Consider the following 20815-nt stretch of genomic DNA (forward strand, 5'->3'; position numbering starts at 1 on the left):
TTCTAGTGTTGGGATGTTGATTGTTCTGCAGAGGAACGTGGACAGCAAGGTTAAAGAGCTGGATAAAAGCTGTCTTACCTTGCTCCTGCAGTGCTGATTCCACACCTTGTATAGGCTTTAAGGTCCACTCCTTCCTAGAGACTGTTTTTTGACAGTAAGCTCTGGTGGTTACTGGAAAAAAAGGAAGACTAGAAATACTAAGGGAATGAATGTCAATCCATGCTTCAGTTCTCAAGGGATGTATGTGTTCTGGAGTTTTAAGAAAAAATAATCCTGTGACACTGAAGTGGGTCTCAGGGTTTTTACTTATGTTTTATTTGAACTTATTATGTTAAGAATGTAGTCATGTATTTGTGTAAATGCAATTATATAAAAAATAACTTTAGAGAGATCAAAAACCATTAAGATGACTATTATTAAGCGGCACCTGGTTGGCTCAGTGGGTTAAGCATTCAACTCTTGATCTCACCTCAGGTCTTTGTTGTTGTTGTTTGTTTTGTTTTTAATGTTTTTTATTTATTCTTGAGAGAGAGAGAGCACGAACAGGGGAGAGGCAGAGAGAGGGAGACACAATCTAAAGCAGGCTTGGGGCTCTGAGCTGTCAGCACAGAGCCTGATGCAGGGCTCAAACCCATGAACCGTGAGATCATAACCTGAGCCGGTCAGATGCTTAACCGACTGAGCCACCCAGGTGCCCCAAGCTCGGGTCTTGATCAGGGTCATGAGTTCAAGCCCCATGTTGGGCTCCCCAGTGTGGAGCCTACTTTAAAAAAAAAAAAAAAAAGATGGCTACTAAAGAAAAGGAAAAAAAAACAAAACAAAACAGGAAATAATACCTATTGATGAGGATCTGGAAAAACCCTTGTATAACTGTGGTGAGAATGTAAAATGGTATAGCCAGTATAGAAAACAGTTCCTCAGAAAATTAAACATAGAGTTACCACGTGATCTAGCCATCCCACTTCTTTGGTATATACCCAAAAGAATTGAAAACAGGGGTGCCTGGCTGGCTCAGAAGAGCATGCGACTTTTGATTTTGGGGTCATGAGTTTGAGCCCCACAGTGAGTGTAGAGATTACTAGAAAAATAAGTTTAGAGTTAAAAGAAAAAGAATTGAAAATGGGATTTGAAGAGAGATTTGTACACCCATGTTCATAGCAGCGTTATTTACAATAGCCAACAGTAGAATCGACCCAAATGTCCATTGATGGATAAATAAGCAAAACATTGTATATACACACAGTGGAATATTATTCACCCTTAAAAAGGAAAGAAATTCTTAGATAAGCTTCCTGTATGGTGAAAACCTACTGAATGTGTTAGCCTTCTTGGCTTTTTCTTTTGCTTTACCTCTTTTACACCCTCTATGTCTCTCCATACAAGAAACAGTTATGCCCCTGATGTGCATGTTGTCAACTCATGTAGTTGTGGATTCCCTCTCTAATCCACTGTCCATGGAGCATCAACATGATACCTCTTGTCTGGCCCCTGCTAGACCAAGCATTTGTGATGGCAGAGATCCAATTTTAGGTGTCTTACACAGTACCTGTCACGTTTGAGACACATGGTAGGTATACCACAAACTTGATTGTATATGATGGTCAGGTGTGGTTGCAACACATGGAAACTTATAATTTCTCTGCACGGATCTTATTGTGCATACTAACAGCTAACAACTACACAGAGCTAGCTTGGTGCCAGGCACATTTCTAAGCACTTTACACATATTAGCTCATTTAAACCTCTCAGCGACCCTCTGGTTATTATTATCTCCATTTACAGATGAAGAAATTGAGGCCTATCAGGGTTAAATAATTTCTTCAAGGTTACAGTTAAGGAGGTGACAGGGCCAGGACCAGAGCTTCGGAGTCTGAACTGTGAACTTAACCCACTACAGTATACTCTCTACATCCCCACACAGTAACTGCATTTGTGTACTAACCTTTCAAAGTTAATAGGCTCTTAGTTAATGATACAACAAACATATATATTTCTAATTTTACTTCCTAGGAGTCATCACTTTTTAGTCCTGGGAATTAGTGCTAAATATATTGTTTTTCAATTTCACCAGTAATACTGAGAATAAAATTAATCTTGTAGGGTTTCAGTAATTGTTTCCCTAATCCTGTTAATTATAAATGAAAGTGGACAAAAAGTGAAAGAAATGTGAAAGAATCTAAGTTGCGTGCTTGCATTTCTGATTCAGTTAAAATAGCATGTTGCTTTCTTTTGAAACAGGATGTCTAGGGTTGTTCATCTTCCAGTCCCCTGTCCTGTTCAACTTGGTTCCTTAAGAAATGACTCCTTGGAAGCTCAGCTTCATGAGTATGTCAAACAAGGGAACTATGTGAAAGTGAAGAAGATTCTTAAGAAAGGTAAGCACTGTACTGAAATTGCAGCACATTTCTCTCTCTCTCTCTCTCTCTCTCTTTTTTTTTTTTTTTGTTTATTTTTGAGAGAGACAGCAGGAGCTGGGGGAAAGGTAGAGAAAGAGAGGGACAGAGGATCTGAAGGGGTCTCTGCGCTGATAGCAGAGTCTGATCGGAGCTCAAATTCACAAACAGTGAGATCATGATCTGAGCCAAAGTTGGACGCTTAACCGACTGAGCCACCCAGGTGCCTTGGTCCACATTTCTGAATAGTGTTGGAAGGAAAATCATAAAACTCAGAGTTCTTGGAGAAATAGAAAGTTAAATTTAGAGATGAGATGTTCTCTACCAGTGCAATCATATTGCTCAGTAGAGGTTTCAAATTGTTTTTGGAGACTGTTTTGTTTTGTACTAGGGAACCATAAGTCTTCCAACTATTAGACTCCTAATATTTCTCCTCAGGCCCCAGCCACCCACTTTTTTTTTTCAATAAAGTTTGTTTGTTTATTTATTTATTTTGTATTTTTTAAGCTATTGCCACACACAACACACCCACTTTTAATTCTACCTGATTAACTTTTCTTCTTCTTAAAAAAAAATTTTTTTTAACATTTATTTATTTTTTTGAGGGACAGAGAGACAGAGTACGAGTGAGGGAGAGGCAGAGAGAAAGGGGGACACAGAATCAGAAGTGGGCTTCAGGTTCTGAGCTGTCAGCACAGAGCCCAATGCAGGGCTCGAACTCATGGACAGAGAGATCATGACCTGAGCCAAAGTTGGACACCAAACTGACTGAGCCACCTAGGTGCCCCAACTTTTCTTTAATCTACACCATCTGATGGAGTCTTCTGAAGCCTGTGGTGGAGTGAGGAGACCGGCTTTCACAGTTCTCTTCCCCCTTTGCTCCTCCAAGGCTCTTGGTGCTTTTGGTTTCCAGGGTTTTTTGTTTGTTTGTTTGTTTTGCTGGATGCTATAGGCAGCTCTGCCTACAAGGGAGATGGAAATAGCAGATGTAGCTCAGGCAATCTTCAAAAGAACAAACACACACTAAACCATACATGGACAAAACCACTGCTGGTATTTGTCCTCTATCTACAGATCCAGACCTGCTTTTTTTAGAGTAACTAGAAGTCCTGCTGAATTCCCCCCTCTCCCTACTTAGTATAAAGGGAGAGGTTTATGAAGGTTCTCTCAGCTGGTTTGTGAGACAGTCAGGATGACCTAATTTCCCTGCAATGTTTCTCCTATTTGCTTTAACGGCATTCCTGAGGACTTCCAGAAAGGTAACTCCCAATTTTTGCAGGATCCAACTATCCCACAAAATAATTCACCCAGAAGGTTCTCAAATATTTCCATGTATCAGCCCTGGAGTCTACAGATGACATAGCTGACAGTGAATTCAATAATTTATTTGAAAGGTCCTGTTGGTTTTCCCCGTCAAAATTTTGCATTTTATTCCATAACACATTCATGTGTTTGTTAACATAAAAATGGATGTTTAGGATAGGTATGCTATGACTCCTAGTGTCTGTCTATCCACACTCTCCAGTGTGGGAAGCAGAATATTAGAACATTTATTATATCTTAGACATCTGAACGTCCTGCATCTTCAAATTCATGACACTATAGCAGGAGATGGGGTTGACAGGTATAACTGGATATGAAACAGGACTTCATCTGTGTCTGGGAATTTCATCTAAAGCCTCAGAGTAGAGAACAAGGGGTGACAAGTTCCTCCACAGTCTCAAGCAGGGCTTCTTAGGAGATAGCCAAAATAGTCCTTGGACCTTAAACTCCATCACCCACCTCGGGCCTATCTAGGAGAAGGCAGTGGGGTAGTGGTGGGGTATCAGTGGAAAAGATTCCCTAAAAGGCATTCATAGGAATAGAAAACTGGTTTTTTTCCCCTCCTTCCCAGCTTCAAGCCAGTAAGAGGCCCTTCAGGTGAATCTCATGCAGAGAACTGTAGCACTTGCAAGCAGGATAGCTGGGAGCCTTTGTCTCAGCCTCCTGAACAGTTTAGACATCAGCCCACACCAGCTGTCACCAAGGTGGTGTGAAGAGAACCTGGCATGTGACCTGGAATTTAGGGGTCAGGAGGATTGTCATCTGCCTCCTTCCTGGAGCTGCTCTTGATGGTTGGGTAAGCATGAGAAGCCAGCAGTTGGATTAGCTACACTACAGAGCATTCTGTTAGAAGTGGTTAGATGAGGGGCGCCTGGGTGGTGCAGTCGGTTAAGCGTCCGACTTTAGCCAGGTCACGATCTCGCGGTCTGAGAGTTCGAGCCCCGCGTCAGGCTCTGGGCTGATGGCTCAGAGCCTGGAGCCTGTTTCCAATTCTGTGTCTCCCTCTCTCTCTGCCCCTCCCCCGTTCATGCTCTGTCTCTCTCTGTCCCAAAAATAAAAATAAAACGTTGAAAAAAAAGAAGTGGTTAGATGAGATAAACCTGATGGTCATATTAGTCATATTAGTATGAAGCAACTGAAAAATGTGGTTCATTAAGAAAGCCATGGGCATGGCCACATGGCACTGTGCTTCCTAGCATCCTGGAAGATACGGGGCAGAAGCATTTTTACAACAGAGTTAAGTAATAAAAACAGTTAACACACATTCGTATATAAGGTGTGTTCTTTGAGGAGAAACTGGGAGTAACTTTTGTCACAGTAAATGGGTAGGCTGTTTCTGAGATTTACATACAAATCAGGAATACAAATCATTCACTACTGAACTACTTTGAGGGACGATGTACTCAGTGCTTTATTAGAGAAATTGATTTGATTGGAGACTAGACTTCCTGAGGAAGTCTATGGCTTACCAGAAAGAATCCAGACTTAATTTAGTACCAGATATACCTAGGTTCCAACAACAGTGGTTCATTCCCCCAGCTGTGTAACTGATGTTATAGCCTGCATCTGTAAGAACGAGAAAATAATGACACCTTTCTTCAGTTGTTTAGAGGATGAAATGAAACAACGGATTAAAGTGCCTGTCATCAAGTAGGCATTCAATAAATCATCATGGTTATGATTACTATTATGTGGTAGTAGAAGTGTACACTGGTTCTTAATTCTGCTTCTATCTCCTCGCTGCCTCTTCCCCCCTCTTCTCTCTTTCGAGTCAAAGGAAACCTGGCCTCCTCAAGTCAGCGGGACTGTAGCAAGCAAGAGGCAGTGCAACGCTAACCAGTGGCCTAAACACCGTTTTCTTAGCCTGTAGTGGGGCGGCGCGACCTGACTGGGACCCATTTGGTGCCTAGTGCGGTGGGCGGGGTAATACAGTTCCCTCTGGGCTGGAGTCGGCAGCATGCAGCGTGTGATTGGCTGCTAGGAAGCCGCATGTTAATAAGGCTTGTTACTGTTTTAAGTGTTTCTGGAAGATTTCCAGGCAAAAACTGGTATTTTGAACTTTGTCATTTGCCTGAATTGTTATGAAATAGAAAATAAGACGTATTTAAATAGGTACATGAATTGACAAAAATGTCGCCATGACTAGAAAGTATGTGACTGTCGTAGACCTGCAAGAGGTAGCAGTCTTGAGGGTAAGACTATACTTTCAGGGATCATTTCTATAGTTCGCCACTAGAGAAGTTTCTCTGGATGTGTAGAGTACTCGGAACCACGAGGAGGAGGTGTAGTGTCCTTTCCTGAGCGTGAAGTTGACTCTGGGTGTTGCTTTTACAGCTGCCTTTTGTCGTTGGTGATCGTTCTTCTCTCCTTTTTCTAAGGAGAGAAAGAGGGAAAGGATACTGTCTGAGTGGCTCCTTATTGGCTAAGTATGTGTAGGAGTGAGTTTTGCTGTGTTGTTCCAGAAGTCAACTGTTGTGTGTTTAGCTGTGGTTGTTGGTGAGTGACCTAGCGGTTGCATAGAGCTCTTTGGGCTTGGGCCTTTTCTTATTTTTTTTTTTTTTAACGTATCTATGGCTATGTGTTTTTAGAGGGCGTTTATTTTTTTCTATGTATGGTTGTACTTTGTATTTGTTTTTCTACACCTTTGCCGCACTGGTCTTACAACTTTCTTGAGGTAGGTATTAAGCCTTACAAACTAATTTCTGGAGTACCCAGCTTTTAATTTTCTTAGTTTGTGTTACTTTCTGGGTCTTCTGGTTTTCATTACTAAATTTTGTATTAAATCCTTTGTGTGTTTTAGTTTTCAAGAGTATTTTTTAAAGATTTGTTATAATTGACATGAACGTTTGTTTCTATACAACGTGGTTGTGCATTTGCCTATATTGCAAAATGATAACCACAGTGTTTAACATCTGTCACTATACATACAGAAATTTTTCTTGTGGTGAGCATTTTTTTTAAAGATTTTAAGTAATCTCTATGCCCAAGGTGGGGCTCAGACTCAGGACACTGAAGGATCAAGAGGCACATACTGTACCAGCTCTACCCAGGGCCAGCCAGGTACCACATGATGAGCACTTTTAAGATATACTCTGTTAAGGGCGCTTTGATGGCTTGATTTTGGCTCGGGTCATGATCTTGTGGTTTGTGAGTTCCAGCCCCACCCCCTATCCCCCCACCAGGTTCCACGCTGAATGAGGAGCCCTGATTGGGATTCTCTTTCTCCCTTTCTCTGCCTGTTCTGCTTGTTCTCTCTCTCCCCAAATAAGTAAACTTTTTTTTTTTTTAAGTAAAGTAAGAAAAAAACAACCCTTCCTGGGGCACCTGGCTGGCTCAGTTGGAGGAGCAGGTGACTCTTGATCTCAGAGTCTCAAGTTCGAGCCCCATGTGGAATGTAGAAAATAAATAAATAAAACTTTAAAATGATCTGGCAGTTTGTGAGTTCGAGCCCTGTACAGAGCCTGCTTGGGATTCTTTCCCTCTCCTCTCTCTCTGCCCTTCCCTCACTCCTGCTCTCTCTCTCAAAATAAACTTTACTTTTTTTGTTGTTGTTGTTAAGTTATTTATTTATTTTGAGAGAGAGGGAGAAAGAGCTCAGAAGGGGCAGAAAGAAAGGGAAAGAGAATCCCAAGCAGGCTCTGCACCATCAGCATGGAGCCTGATGGTGGGGCTCAAACTCATGAATCCTGAGTCATGAGCTGAGCCGAAGTCCGATGCTTGAACAACTGAGCCACCTAGGCACCCCAACTTAAAAAAATGTAAAAAAAAAAAAAAAAAAAAGTTTGAAAGGGAACTTGGTCTCTGCTTGGGGAATGGATTAGATAGAGAAGGGCAATGGTGAGTATAGGCTAAGCTCTGTCCATCTGAAAGATGATCACTTGACCAGCCAGGGAGGTGGTAGTGGTGAAGAAAAGTGGAGGAATCTGAGAGGTATTTGGGGGATAAATCATCAGCCTTATGACAGGTTGGTGTGAAGGAAGCTGTCAGAGATGACCCTTGTTTTCTGGTTTGTGCTCCTGGTGGGGTAGACAGTGATACCATCACCAAGGCAGGGAACTGGAAGAGGCCTGGTTTTAGGAAGCAGACGAGTAGTTTAGTCATGTTGAGTTCAAGGTGCTTTTGAGACATTCAATTCAAGATGTCAGTCAACTAGATGTCAGGTAAGCAGATCTACAGCTGGGGTCTGGTGTCTGCTATGTGCTGCATGTGAGTCAGACCTCTTGGATTGAAACCTGGTCTGGCATTGTCTCTCAGCAAACAGAAGTTTCTTAAGTTCAGTGTGCCTCCATTTCTTTGTAGAACAGAAGTAATAACAGTAACACCCCTCATACAGGTATTGTAGATAATAAATAAAGTACTTTGAAATTATCAGAGTTAGAAGGGACTATCAAAGCAGGTCATTTAGTCCAATTCCTTATTTCAACATTTTATAAAGGTTATGTTTCTTTTTCTCCCCCCACTACCTTTATCTCACTCTTGTACTCAGAAGTGGGGTGTTTCTGTGTGTGTGTGTGTGTGTGTGTGTGTGTGTGTGTGTATCACATGGGTGTGAGATATGCAGGGCGAAGTCTCAGCTTCCTCCAGGGAGGCCTACCTTGTCTGAGTACCCAGTTGATGACTTGCTAAGTCTACTGAAGACAAACTGCCGTTAGTTAGTAATCTCCTTGAGAAGGACAGGAGTTTGGGGTGTCATTTTCTTTTTGATCTGTCACAGAGTTGCCCAGTACTGTTCACTGGGCAAACAATACATGGCTGTTGTCTGTCAGGAAATGACCAGAGGGCCTTCAGGTCAGGATATCCTGTATCCTTAGCCTTTTTCTTTTTGTAGCACTTCTGACGAGGAAGCCAACTCCCATCAGTGGTTCATTCCCAGCCACCCTTTCTCAGGAATGACAGCCCTCTGATTTGCTTCCTTAGCATCTGTAAGAAATGCCTAAAAATGATGTGTCACTGCTCCTCAGTGCACGTGGATTCCCCCTTTTTTTCCCTTTGCAACTTCTGCACCCCGTACGCCACCCCCCAGTACTTCTGCCTATTTCTCTCCTTATGGGTTTACTTTAGCTAGGTCAGTTTATTGAGTTTACCTAGTTCTAGTCTTAGGCAAAACACAAAGAGCCTCTCATGTGAATTACTGGAAAGAGATAAGGATTTACAAGATACAGAAAGGTACAATGTCAGTGCTGAAGGCAGCAGGAGACAGCCTTCTGGCCTTGGTGAGCCACTTAACATTTTAAGTTTGTTTCCTTAAACTCTTAGGGTTATTTCCAAGATTAAATCGGATGATCTATGTAAAAGGGTTTAGTAGAAGGTCTGGAACATCGTAAAGTAGTGGAGAAATGATAGGGTTTTTTTGTTTTGTTTTGTTTTTGTGTTTTTGTTCCTTTTTTTAACAAATAAGAAATCACATTTAAGTCTGGGTTTTTTGGAGGGGAAGGGTAGAGGTTTGTAACATGTCAGACTCACCTGGCAACTTATTTAAAAAAAAAAAAAAATCTAAGGGGCGCCTGGGTGGCTCAGTCAGCTCAGGTCATGATCTCACGGTTTGTGAGTTCGAGCCCACATTGAGCTCTGTGCTGACAGCTCGGAGCCTGGAGCCTACTTTGGATTCTGTGTCTCCCTCTCTCTCTGCCCCTCCCCCACTCATGCTCTGTCTCTCTCTCTCAAAAATAAACATTAAAAAAAAAAATTTAAGACTTACTTAGGTTGAGGGGTGTAATGCCCCCGATTTCAAACCCGAGAGACCACCAAGGAGCCGATACCGATGCAAACGCATGAGGGTTTATTTGCAAGCTCGAGCTTGGGCCCAAGTATACCCGACACAGCGGAGCAGGGACTTGGACTCCTAGGTTAAGAGGAGTAGCAGTTTTATGGGGGCCAGTGGCCAATGAAATTGTAACACACACAGAAGGTTGCACATTCATGTCAGTCCACACGCAGGTGGCCAATTGAATTACAGTTTACCCTATAGTAACTGTTTGAACTAGCCTATCACTCTGGTCAGAATTGGCGCGCAAGTTTGGCGAGCAAAAGGCGGGATTTACATTCTTTGGCGGTTAGGGGTTCCACATTCCTAAATGAGCCGGTTTCCAGTAAGGGTGTGCTCAGGGGCTTGACTAGGGTGGGGGAGTGTCTTAAGCAATAAGTAGGTCATATGGGGGTTATACATGAGATGGTGGGTGTAGCACAAAATGGAGTTAGTCTTGCTCTGCTTGTCCAGGGGTAGGGGATTTTTGTTAAATTTCTTGGGTCCCACAAGGGGCAGTTGGGTAGCTCAGTTGGTTAAGCGTCCCACTCTTGATCTGAGCTCAGGTCTTGATCTCAGTGTGGTGAGTTCAAGCCCTGCATTTGTGCTCCCCACTAGACCTGGAGCCTGCTTAAAAAAAAACAATTTAGGTGGATTTGTTTATTAATACTGAGCTGCACCGGGAAGAAAGCTAAAAATAGGCTGTGATCTGTCTAGACAGACCTGATGATATGTGAAATAAAGGTGATACAATTTAAGATTTAAAAAAATTCAAACAATACAAAAATATACAAAATTGCTAATTAAAGCAGACCTCTCCTTCCCAAAAGTCCCCAAAGTAACCACACCACAGTCGTTACTTTTTTCCTAATTAAAAAAAAAAAATTGGGAGGAAAAAAACGTTTTTCAAAATAAACTAATAGGTTCCCCATTTAAGACTGGCCTGGATACATTGTTTTGAAAAGCTACCCAGGTGAATCTGATAAGTGCCCCTCAGGTCCACACTCAAGTGAGTAACCAGCAGCCCGTCTCAAAGTAAAAATGTCAAATTAACCTACCTATTAGCTTTCGAAATTTCGGATCTTAGAGGCTTAAAAAATAAAAAAAAATTTAAAAAAAAAATCCCACCCACAGACGCTGCGTGTCGTACTTGAGATGCAAATATTAATTGGCGCCGCCAAGCGCACCTAGTCTCCAACTAGTCCGGAAGTGCTTGTGTTTAATTTAGAGTCAGAAAGACAAGAGCTTCTGATTGGCTGTCAATCCGTAATAGGTTAATTACAAACTAAAAGGCTTAGCATCTTAAAGAAAAAGCCTCATAAGAGTGTTCAGAATTTTTTTTAAAGGTGGCGTATGAAACAATACTTTGGAAATATGTTTATGTGGTATTTCTCAAGCAGGAGGAATGTGGAAAAATGTCGCCATCAGCGTAAAGTGGACGGCTGCTATAGACCAAGCAAAGGTTGGCAGCCAAAAGCTAAGACTATACTTTCAGGGATCATTTCTATAGTTTGTTACTAGAGAAGTTTCTCTGAACGTGTAGAGTACCCGAAACCATGAGGAGGAAATGCAGTGTCCTTTCCTGAGCGTGAAGTTGATACTGGGTGTTGTTCCTGCAGCTACCCTTTGTCGTTGATGATCGTTCTTCTTCTCCTTGGAGAAGGAAGAGGGAAAGGATGCAGTCTGAGTGGTTTCTACTAGCGTAGTTGATTAAGTACATGCAATATTTCTTAACTTTCGTGTTTGGACCTTTTTGGTAGGTTTTTATTTTTTTTGAGTTGGTAACTGTAGTTGTAAATTTCCAACCACGTTGTTTAATTTTTATCTGAAGTCGCTCTTTCCTGTTATTTTCAAATTGTTTTTTTTTCTTTTTTTTTAAACAGCTCACTTATATTTTAAGGCGGGTGGCCGGATGTAGAATCCGAAGCAGGCTTGAGCTGCCCGCACAGGTCCCGTGGTGGGGTTCGAATTCAGGAAGGGTTGTTTTGAGCTCGAGACCTGAGCCAAAGTTGAATGTCTAGGCGACTGAGCCATCCAGGCACCACTAGTTGTTTGTGTGTGTGTGTGTGTGTGATTGTGTTAGATTAAATGGAAAGATTTGGCCTTAAGCCTTTGTGAGAACTCAATTTTCCTTGTCATCCTAAAGTTAGTAGTATGCTATTAAAAGAATGACTTAGTGCCCTGTGTAGCTTAAAGTCACTAACACCGCGTTGGCAATTAGCGGCAGGAGTTGAGGTGCAAATGTGAGGCCAGGTTAGGCACCTACCTTCTGCATTCATCAACATGGAAGGAGGATGGTGGTGGTGATGGAGATAGATAAATTGTTCAGATCTGAAAGATATTTGAGTAATATTGGCAGAATTGGGGGGATTGGTTCAATGTAGGTATGAGTGAGAGGGGCTATTAAGGATAATTATCAGGGGCGCCTGGGTGACTCAGTCAATAAAGCATCCGACTTCGGCTCAGGTTATGGTCTCGCAGTTTGTGAGTTCAAGCCCTGCGTTGTTGGCCTTGGTGCTGGTAGCTCAGAGCCTGGAGCCTGCTTTGGATTCTGTTTCCCTCTTTCTCTCCCCCTACCCCCTCTCTCAAAAATAAACATTTAAAAAATAAAAAATAAAAAAAGGATAATTGTCAGGATTTATGACTTGTGCAAATGGGTTCCTTGTGTTAAGATGGGGAGAGTGGAAGAAGAACTGAATTAGGTAGGGCAGTGGGGTGGGAAGTGATGATAGAATTCAGTTTAGGGCACATTTAGGAGAGATTTCTGACCTTTAACACATTAATGGCATAAGGGACAGCCAGACAGGTAGAAGGGAAACCACATGAGCCGTGCTTGACCAAAGCCAAGGAAGGGGAGTGGGGACAGAGAAATGTGTAGAAAGCAGATGAGAGATTAAGAGGCAGTTAGAAAGGTATCCATGGCATTTAATGGTGACTTTCTTGGTCTTGTGATAGAGAAACTGTTTTGGGATGAGCTGATCAGTGAAGGGGTGGGAGGGCTTGCCACTAAATGGGTGTAAAGAGCTCCCAGAAGAAAATCAAGCTGTGATGGAGAGTATAGAGGTAGATGTGCATTTAGCTGGGGGATGAAGGGGGGTGGTGAGGGGGGGGGGGGGCGGGGGGTGGGGGGGAGGGGGTGGGGGAGTGGGGGGGGTGGGGGTGGGGGTATATGGGATATAGATGGGGTTTAATTAAAGATAGGAGAACAAGTCTGAGTGCAGATGGAAGGATTGGGTAGAGCAGGAGAAATTGAGATTTAGGACAGAGCCACTCCCAGTGGGCAGCCAGAGTTGATGGGGAGTGCAGGTGTAGGTGGTTTGTCCCTGTAGTGAGACCACACTGAGGGTTTTTCAACTGCTAGCTTCAAGTTCTGGGCCAAGTGTGAGGCAAAATCATTGCTGAGGTAGGCTGATGAGGAGGGTTGAGAATAGAGTTGAGAAAAAAGAAGGAATGAAGGGTATTTGGCTGGCTCAGTCGGTAGAACATGAGACTCTTGATCTCACGATTGTGAGTTCAAGCCCCACTTTGGGTGTAGAGATTACTCAAAAATAAAATCTTAAATTTTTGTTTTAATGTTTACTTAGTTTTGAGAGAGAGAGAGAGAGCGCGCAGCAAAGGGGCAGAGAGGAAACACAGAATCTGAAGCAGGCTCCAGGCTCTGAACTGTCAGCACAGAGCCCGACTCAGGGCTCAGACTCACGAACTGTGAGATCATGACCTGAGCCAAAGTTGGACACCCAACCAACTGAGCCACCCAGGCGCCGCTTAAAAATAAAATCTTAAAAAAGAAAAAAAAAAAAAAAAGGGAGGACTGAAGTAATAATTCCAGGGTGCAGGTGTGGAAAAGGTACCTCCTGAGGGGCACCTGGCTGGCTCAGTTGGTGGAGTACAATGGGTAAAGAGATAACTTAAAAATAAAATTAAAAAGAAAGAGGGGGTGCCTGGGTGGCTCAGTTGGTGGAGCATCTCTCTCGCTTTTTTTTTTTTTTTTTTTAATTTTTAACATTTATTTATTTTTGAGAGACAGAGTACAAGCGGGGGAGGGGCAGAGAGAAGGAGACACAGAATCCGAAGCAGACTCCAGGCTCTCAGCTGTCAGCACAGAGCCCAATGCGGGGCTCTAACCCACAAACTGCGAGATCATGACCTGAGCCCAAGTCGGACACTTAACCGACTGAGCCACCCAGGTCCCCCGAGCATCTGACTCTTGATATTAGCTCAGGTCGTGATCTCATATGTGGGATTGAGCCCAAGTCAGGCTTCATGTTAGGTTTGGAGCCTGCCTGGGATTCTCTCTCTCCCTCCCTCTCTCTCTGTCCCTCCCCCACTCATTCTCTCTGTCTGTCCTTCTCTCTCTCTCTCTCAAAATAAACTTTAAAAAAGAAAAGAAGAGAAAGAAAGAAACAGCACCTCCTGAGGGTGTACCTCCTTTCTTTTCCTGGCGTTGAAGCTTTGAGATTGCTTCCTGGTTTTGGAAGTACCTCCCCAGATCACAGTTAATTTCTCTTTCTTCCACTCTAGCTATGTACCATGTAGTTCCTCCTTGATTTTCTCCTTTGGGATCTACAGTGACTAGGCTTTTACTGTGAGCCGTAAATTAGTTCTTGGTCATCTTTACAGGTTGGGGGCTATGAGGGAAGTATATGCTCTGGAGTTGGCTCCTTGGTTTGTTATTTTCTAGCTGTGGGTTCTTGGGAAGTTTTTAAAAATTTTTTTAAAGATTTTTTTTTTTAGTTTATTTAATTTTGAGAGAGACAGAGTGCGAGCAGGGGAGGGGCAGAGAGAGAGAGGGAGACACAGAATCCAAAACAGGCTCTAGGCTCTGAACTGTCAGCAGTACTCATGAACTGTGAGATCATCACCTGAGCTGAAGTCAGACACTTGACTGAGCCACCCAGGCCCTGGGAAGTTTCTTAACCTCAGTCTTTCCCTCTAACCTAGGTAGATGTAGTAGTAATAGCATCGATACGTGGGATTCTTGTAAAGGTAAATTAGATAAAGCAAGTGGAGTAGAATACTCCCCCCATTCTAAAAAAAGCCCCTCCCTGAGATGAGAAATCCGTCTCTTCCCCAGTCTTTCCTATTATCAGCACCATGCACCAAGTTGTTCCAGGCACAAACCAACTTGTCACCTTTGAAACCTTTTTTCCTTCACCCATCAGTGTGTCCATCAATGTGTCCTATTGATTCAACTTCCAGAACAGGTCAAGTTTCTCCTTCCAAATGCAAGCCATGATGATGACTCCAATAGACACCTGAGGCAGTGGCCTCAGAACTAGTCCCCACAGCTTTAAACTTCTCAGTGGCTTTCTGTCACACTTAAAATCCAGACTCCCCTGGCCTTGCCCTTGCCTAGAAAACCTTCAGATATCTGGGCCCTGCCTAACCTCCCCTCTCCCTCATACCCGTATGCTCTCTAGCTACCCTCAAGTTGCTGGAACGTACCACTTTGTTCCCTTCTTTGAATCTTTGCATTAGTTATTTTTCCTGTTTAAATGTAACGTCCAAAGAGAGGCTTCTTTGACTACCCAAATTTTTTTTTTTAATTTTTTTTTCAACGTTTATTTATTTTTGGGACAGAGAGAGACAGAGCATGAACGGGGGAGGGGCAGAGAGAGAGGGAGACACAGAATCGGAAACAGGCTCCAGGCTCTGAGCCATCAGCCCAGAGCCCGACGCGGGGCTCGAACTCCCGGACCGCGAGATCGTGACCTGAGCCGAAGTTGGCCGCCCAACCGACTGAGCCACCCAGGCGCCCCAACATAATGGGTTTTTAATATTCAAAATGGGATTTCTGGATCCAGCTTTTAATAGATATTTAATAGATATTGCCATATTGCTTTCCACAAGCATTATAACACTTCATACTCCTAACTGCATTTAGGAAAGTGTCAACTTTCCCACCTCTTCTCCAACTGTGAATGTTTTCTCATTTTTAAATTTTTTTCAGGCTTCACAGGAAGTTTCATGTTTTTTTCCTCTATTTCAGCCCAGGCACCATTTTATATTGGTTCATGGACTATTGCAGAGTAGAGTGAAATATCTATCCTTCCTATACACCCATTATTTGTTTTATCCTCTCATTCCCTTTACCCTCCATCATCCTACTTCCACCCAAAGCTGTCGAGGTTTCCTGCTCTCAGAAATTAACACTTTCTCTCCCCTTTGTGTTTAACGCCATGGACAGCATTGTTTAGTAACTAAAGGCTTCTGTAATACTGAGCAGCAAGGCTGAGAAATTAGGATGAGAGGAAGACAATATGTTGCAGTGCAGGGACTTTGGAGCCAGATTGTTTTGTGATCCCTGGAAAATTGCTGAACCTCTCTAAACCTTGTTTTTTCAATCCATAAAACAGTGATAATAGTATCTTCCTCCCATTGTACTGTTGTGAGGATCGAGTTAGAATGGTGCCTGGCACACATGGTTATTAATATCAGGTCTTGGGGCGCCTGGGTGGCTCAGTTGGTTAAGCATCTGCCTTCAGCTCAGATCATGATCTCAGGGTTCGTGAGTTCAGGTCCTGCATTAGGCTGTATGCTGACAGCTCGGAGCCTGAGGTCTGCTTTGGATTCTGTATCTTCCTCTCTCTCTCTCTGTCCTTTACCTGCCCATGCTCTCTCTCTCATTCTCTGTTTCTCTCAAAAATACATAAACATTAAATAAAAAAAGTTAAAAAAATAATATCAGGTCTTGCTTCCTAGGAGGCCCAGAAATTAGGTCACTGACCCATCTGGAGGCCCCAGGCTAAAAAAGTTGTCATTAGGACTTCAACACTTGAACCCAGTTCTTTTGACCTTTTTAGTCAGTCTTTGTGAAAGCTGCCTTTGGCCACTTGTTGGGGGGGTTACTTTGGTCACCTTTATATCAGTCCCAACATGGCTACAGTGGGACTGGCCTGAAATAAATATTTGTTGAATGAATGAATTAATGAGTAAATGAATAAATGTTTTCTACTAGGAAATCACCGAAAAGCCGTTGTTTGTGTAAGTTGTGGGGACACTGGTTTTCAACCTATTTTTCTCTGCAGCTATCTGTATATTCTCAAGACTTTGTTGCTCATTGCCTCCCTAAGTGTTTCTCTAAGCCTTCAGAGGCCCTGGTTGGTTTAATTTGTTACTTCATGAACCCCAGGGATTAACCAGTCTGCTTCCCTAAACTGTAGTTCCTTCCTGTCAAGAATTATGAATAGTCTGCAGTTTTACAAATTAGCCTGCTACAGGTTTATCAATTCAGGCAGCAAACATGAGATTCCTGGGTAGTGAATTGAATGATAATTTATTACTCATAGCAGCAGCAATAGCTACACTTTTAGTTTTTTTGGTCCTGGTTCCTCAGGCCCTAATTCCCTCAGAGCCATGCAAAGAGCTATATAATATTGCACACGTAGTGGGTTGCTTTACAGCAGAAGTATCCTGAGCTTGGGGAATCCAAATCTTCTATAATAGACAGTATGCCCTTTGCTCCACAAAGAGCCATTATCTTTATTACACTGGGCAGTAAGCATGACTGCACTTTGCTCTAAAGGAGATACTGTATCTTCCGAAGTTTGGTATACAGACATCTTCAAAAAGATAGTCTGGGGAGCCTTGGCTCACTCATGGGTAGAGCATGTGACTCTCAATCTCAGGGTCATGAGTTCAAGCCCCACATTGGGCATGGAGGCTACTTTAAAAAAAGTCTAGAACACAGGGTAGTTAGTGCCTCACTCTCATGACATGTAGACACAGGAGCCATCCACGGAGAATGTGGGAGAATTGTCTTCCCACATTGTTCTTTGCTGCTCTTCTCTACCCTTAGGCTTGCTTTTGTTGGTCAGATAAGTTTACTTGGAACCAAAGGACTAATTTGGCAGTTTCTGCCCTCAAGGTTAGGGGAGAAGGTTTGGTAAAGAAGACAGACATGGCACAAATACTTGTAACACGGTGAGACCTGAGCAATAAGAAATATGAACCCCACTAGTACTGCTCTCACCAAGAACATTGATCCTTCTTACTAGATTTCTCCAGCTCTGATGCTGTTGACTGATCCTCCTTATCTCCCTGGAGCATCTGGGTGGCTCAGTCATTTGAGGGCTCAGATCATGATCTCATAATTCCTGAGTTCCAGCCCCATATTGGGCTTTGCATTGCCTGTGTGGAGCCTGCTTGGGATTCTCTCTCTCGCCCCCTCTTTCTCTCTCTCAAAATAAATAAATAAGCTTTTTAAAAAAGTTAAATGAAACTCTTATTTCCCTTGTCACTGTGACCCACTTGTTCTAGGTTTTCTCTTACCTCTTTTGGTTTCCTTCTCCCTACTTTTTGGCTTTGTCCTCTCGGCTTGCCCCTTAGATGTGAGTGGGCCTCAGGGCTCCATACTCAACTCTTTGTTATTTAGGTAGGATATTTTGTGACTCATTTTCACCCATGGCTTAAAATGGCCAATTACAATGTTTACAACCCCTATCTTGCCCAGTTCTCTGCACTGACACCTTTGCTTGGATTCATTATTCGATACTAGGTGTTTGGGATATTGTTGGTATGCAAGGGCAGTTCATAGTCTCTGCTCTTCTGAGACACAGTCTTGTGCAAAGAGCAGGCATTAATCAAAGAAACACACAGAGAAGATGTTTGATGTAGTTAACGAGGTCAGGGAAGGGTGCCCTTAGAGGACACTTGGACAGATGTCTTAATGATGAATTGAAGTTAAGTTGAGAAGGGGTTTGGAGAGAATTCCTGTAAGAGAACAGCTTGTGCAAAGGCTCTGTGGAAGAAGGTAAAATGGTGAGCCTAAGAGCTGTTAAGTTCAGTACGGCTGAAGTGAGAGGGAATTTGGTGCAAAATAAGGCTGGAGAGCTGATTGTGGGCCAGACTGTGAACGGCCTAGTAAGCTATGTGTATTGCCCTTAGCCCAAGAGCTGAGAGCTCCTGAAACTTTAAGCAGGAGAATTATGTATTGTGTTTATTTAAACACAACTTTTATGTAAATAAAAATTCCTTCATTTGTTAAAAAAAATCTCCAAAAGAACATTTATGTCTGGTACTTTGATCACAGGATTAAGTTTAAAAACAGGGAGTGGTAGGGCGCCTGGGTGGGTCAGCCTGATAAGCCTCTAATTTAGGTCATGATCTCACGGTTATGAGTTCCAGCTGCATGGGGTCTCTGCTGTCAGCACGGAGCCCACTTAAGATTTTCCGTCCCGTCTTTGCCCCTCCTCAGTTTACACTGCCTCTCAAAAATAAACATCAAAAAATAAAAATAAAAACGGAGTGCTTTGCAAATGCAAGTCTTTGGCTTTGGGCTTAAGTTTCATTATCTACTTCTTAACATATTTCTCGCAAAAGGATTCCTCACTTACACGGTTGGTCTAAACTGAGGCGCATCCTGGACTTCCGGCGCGCTTTGTAGTCGTCATCATTCACCTAAACCTGACGCTGCGGCAACGGGGGTGGAGGTTGCAAAAAAATGGCGTGTGATTGGCTGCTTATCAACTGTATGGTAATCAAAGTGATGACTTGAATTGTTTTCTGAAATGCAATTTATTTAAAAACGCTTTGTCGAACTTTGGTAATGAATAATTCTTTGGTAAACACATATCAGTGTACACCTGAAAAATTATTGACATTTAAATAAAGAAAAAAAACTTCACCATCAGTGTAATGTAGGTGGGTTTCTTTCACTCTGGAAAGTTGGGTTATTTCCCGTTAAGACTATACTTTCAGGGATCATTTCTATAGTTTGTTACTAGAGAAGTTTCTCTGAATGTGTAGAGTACCCGAAACCACGAGGAGGAGGTAAAGTGTTCTCTTCTGAGCGTGAAGTTGGCTTTTGGTGCTGTCGTTACAGTTGCTGATTGCCATTGATGATCGTTCTTTCTCTCCCTTTGGGAGAGTAAGAGGGAGAGAGCACAGTCTGAGTGGTTTTGTGTTCTTTCAGTCGCGATAGATTAGGAGGCTTTTATAGTAAGTTAAAGCGATTGGCGGGTTGGGCTTTTGTGTTGTAAGACCGTAGTTGGTTTGCGGACCTTTTGTAGTTATGTTTCTTCGTTATGTACTTTTTTTTAATGCTTGTGTTTATTTTCCGTTAGCTGGTGTTTTTTTTGTTTGGGGACTGTTTGTTTTTTTTTTTTTATGTTTCTTGAGTGTTAAGCTAGTTTTGTAGTTTAGCGCTGGTTTGTGTATTTTTTGAACCAATTAGGTTGTTGGTCATGGAACCTGATAGTAGTTTAAACCCATTCCATAGTAAGAAAGGGAAAGCACAGGTTCGGGAGACTGGGAGGGTACGGAGGGAATCTGAAGTAGGCTCCGCAAGAGTCAGATGCTCAAATTATTTAGCCACCCAGGTGCCCCATAACCTGGAAATAATTTTAATTGGGCTTTTAGAGTGCTGGGGTGGGATGCTTTAATACAACCTTCTGTAAGTAGTATTTTTGATGAATGGAATGCTGGTTGCCTTTAGCTAATTTGTGAGTTTTTATGTTTGAAAAAAAGCTTACAGTAGTAAAACATAAAAATACTGTATAAGGGAATTCAAATTTTCTCCTGGTAGGAACTTCTCTAGTTTTACGGGATTTCGTGATGTTTGTATTGACCCTTGCATTTGTTTTGCAGGAATTTATGTTGATGCGGTTAACTCCCTGGGCCAGACTGCACTTTTTGTTGCGGCATTACTAGGCCTTACGAAGGTAGTTGATGTTCTGGTGGATTATGGATCAGATCCAAATCAGTAAGTACAGTGACATCGCTGTCTAGAAAATGAGTAGTATGCTTTTATTTAAAATTTTTTTTAATGATTATTTTTTGAGAGAGAGAGCGAGCAGGGGAGGAGTAGAGAGAGGGAGACACAGAAACCAAAGCAGGCTCCAGGCTCTGAGCCATCAGCAGAACAGAGCCTGAGGTGGGGCTCGAACTCATGAACCACGAGATCATGACCTGAGCCAAAGTTCAACGTTTAACCGACTGGGCCATCCAGGCAACCCCCCTCCAAAATTTTTTTTAATGTTTATTTTATTTTTGAGAGAGAGGGTGTGAGTGAGTGAGGGAGGGGCAGAGAGTGTAGGAAAAACGGAATCTGAAGCAGGCTCCAGGCTCTGAGCTGTCAGCACAGAGCCCAATGTGAGGGCTTGAACGTGAGATCATGTCCTTAGCTTAACCAACTGAGCCACTCAGGTGGCCCAGTAGTATGTTTTTAAAATGAGTTGGGGCATTTAGGAAATTATTTGGGAAGATATTAAAAGAGTCTTACTAATTCATATCAGTGAATAATAGTTGTATTAGCTATGTTGAGACATACTTTTAACTGCTAATAAAAAGCTTTCTAAGCAGTTTTACTAGGCCCAGTGAAATAATTTGATCTTAATTAATTAGTTATTAACAGCAC

General features: G+C 42.6%; 1 protein-coding gene and 3 non-coding genes across 8 annotated transcripts in view; all 4 read left to right on the forward strand.

The window, feature by feature from the left end:
• Window positions 1–20815, forward strand: part of TEX14 (testis expressed 14, intercellular bridge forming factor) — a 109651-nt gene that overhangs the window by 27374 nt on the left and 61462 nt on the right. For all 5 annotated transcript variants that reach the window (XM_040496997.1, XM_040496993.1, XM_040496996.1 and 2 more), the window contains exons 2-3: window positions 2239–2375; window positions 20047–20161. In XM_040496997.1, coding sequence (XP_040352931.1) covers window positions 2240–2375; window positions 20047–20161 — 251 coding nt within the window. In that variant the 5' untranslated portion in view covers window position 2239. The remainder of the gene's footprint in view (window positions 1–2238; window positions 2376–20046; window positions 20162–20815) is intronic.
• Window positions 5911–6128, forward strand: LOC121045198 (small nucleolar RNA U3). Its single transcript, XR_005797628.1, has one exon. It is a non-coding gene; the product is annotated as a small nucleolar RNA U3 (small nucleolar RNA).
• LOC121045197 (small nucleolar RNA U3) lies at window positions 10939–11151 on the forward strand. Its single transcript, XR_005797627.1, has one exon. It is a non-coding gene; the product is annotated as a small nucleolar RNA U3 (small nucleolar RNA).
• LOC121045196 (small nucleolar RNA U3) lies at window positions 19143–19357 on the forward strand. Its single transcript, XR_005797626.1, has one exon. It is a non-coding gene; the product is annotated as a small nucleolar RNA U3 (small nucleolar RNA).

This window comes from Herpailurus yagouaroundi, unplaced genomic scaffold, assembly GCF_014898765.1.
Source record: "Herpailurus yagouaroundi ecotype Mexico unplaced genomic scaffold, PumYag 189, whole genome shotgun sequence".
NCBI lineage: Eukaryota > Metazoa > Chordata > Mammalia > Carnivora > Felidae > Herpailurus > Herpailurus yagouaroundi.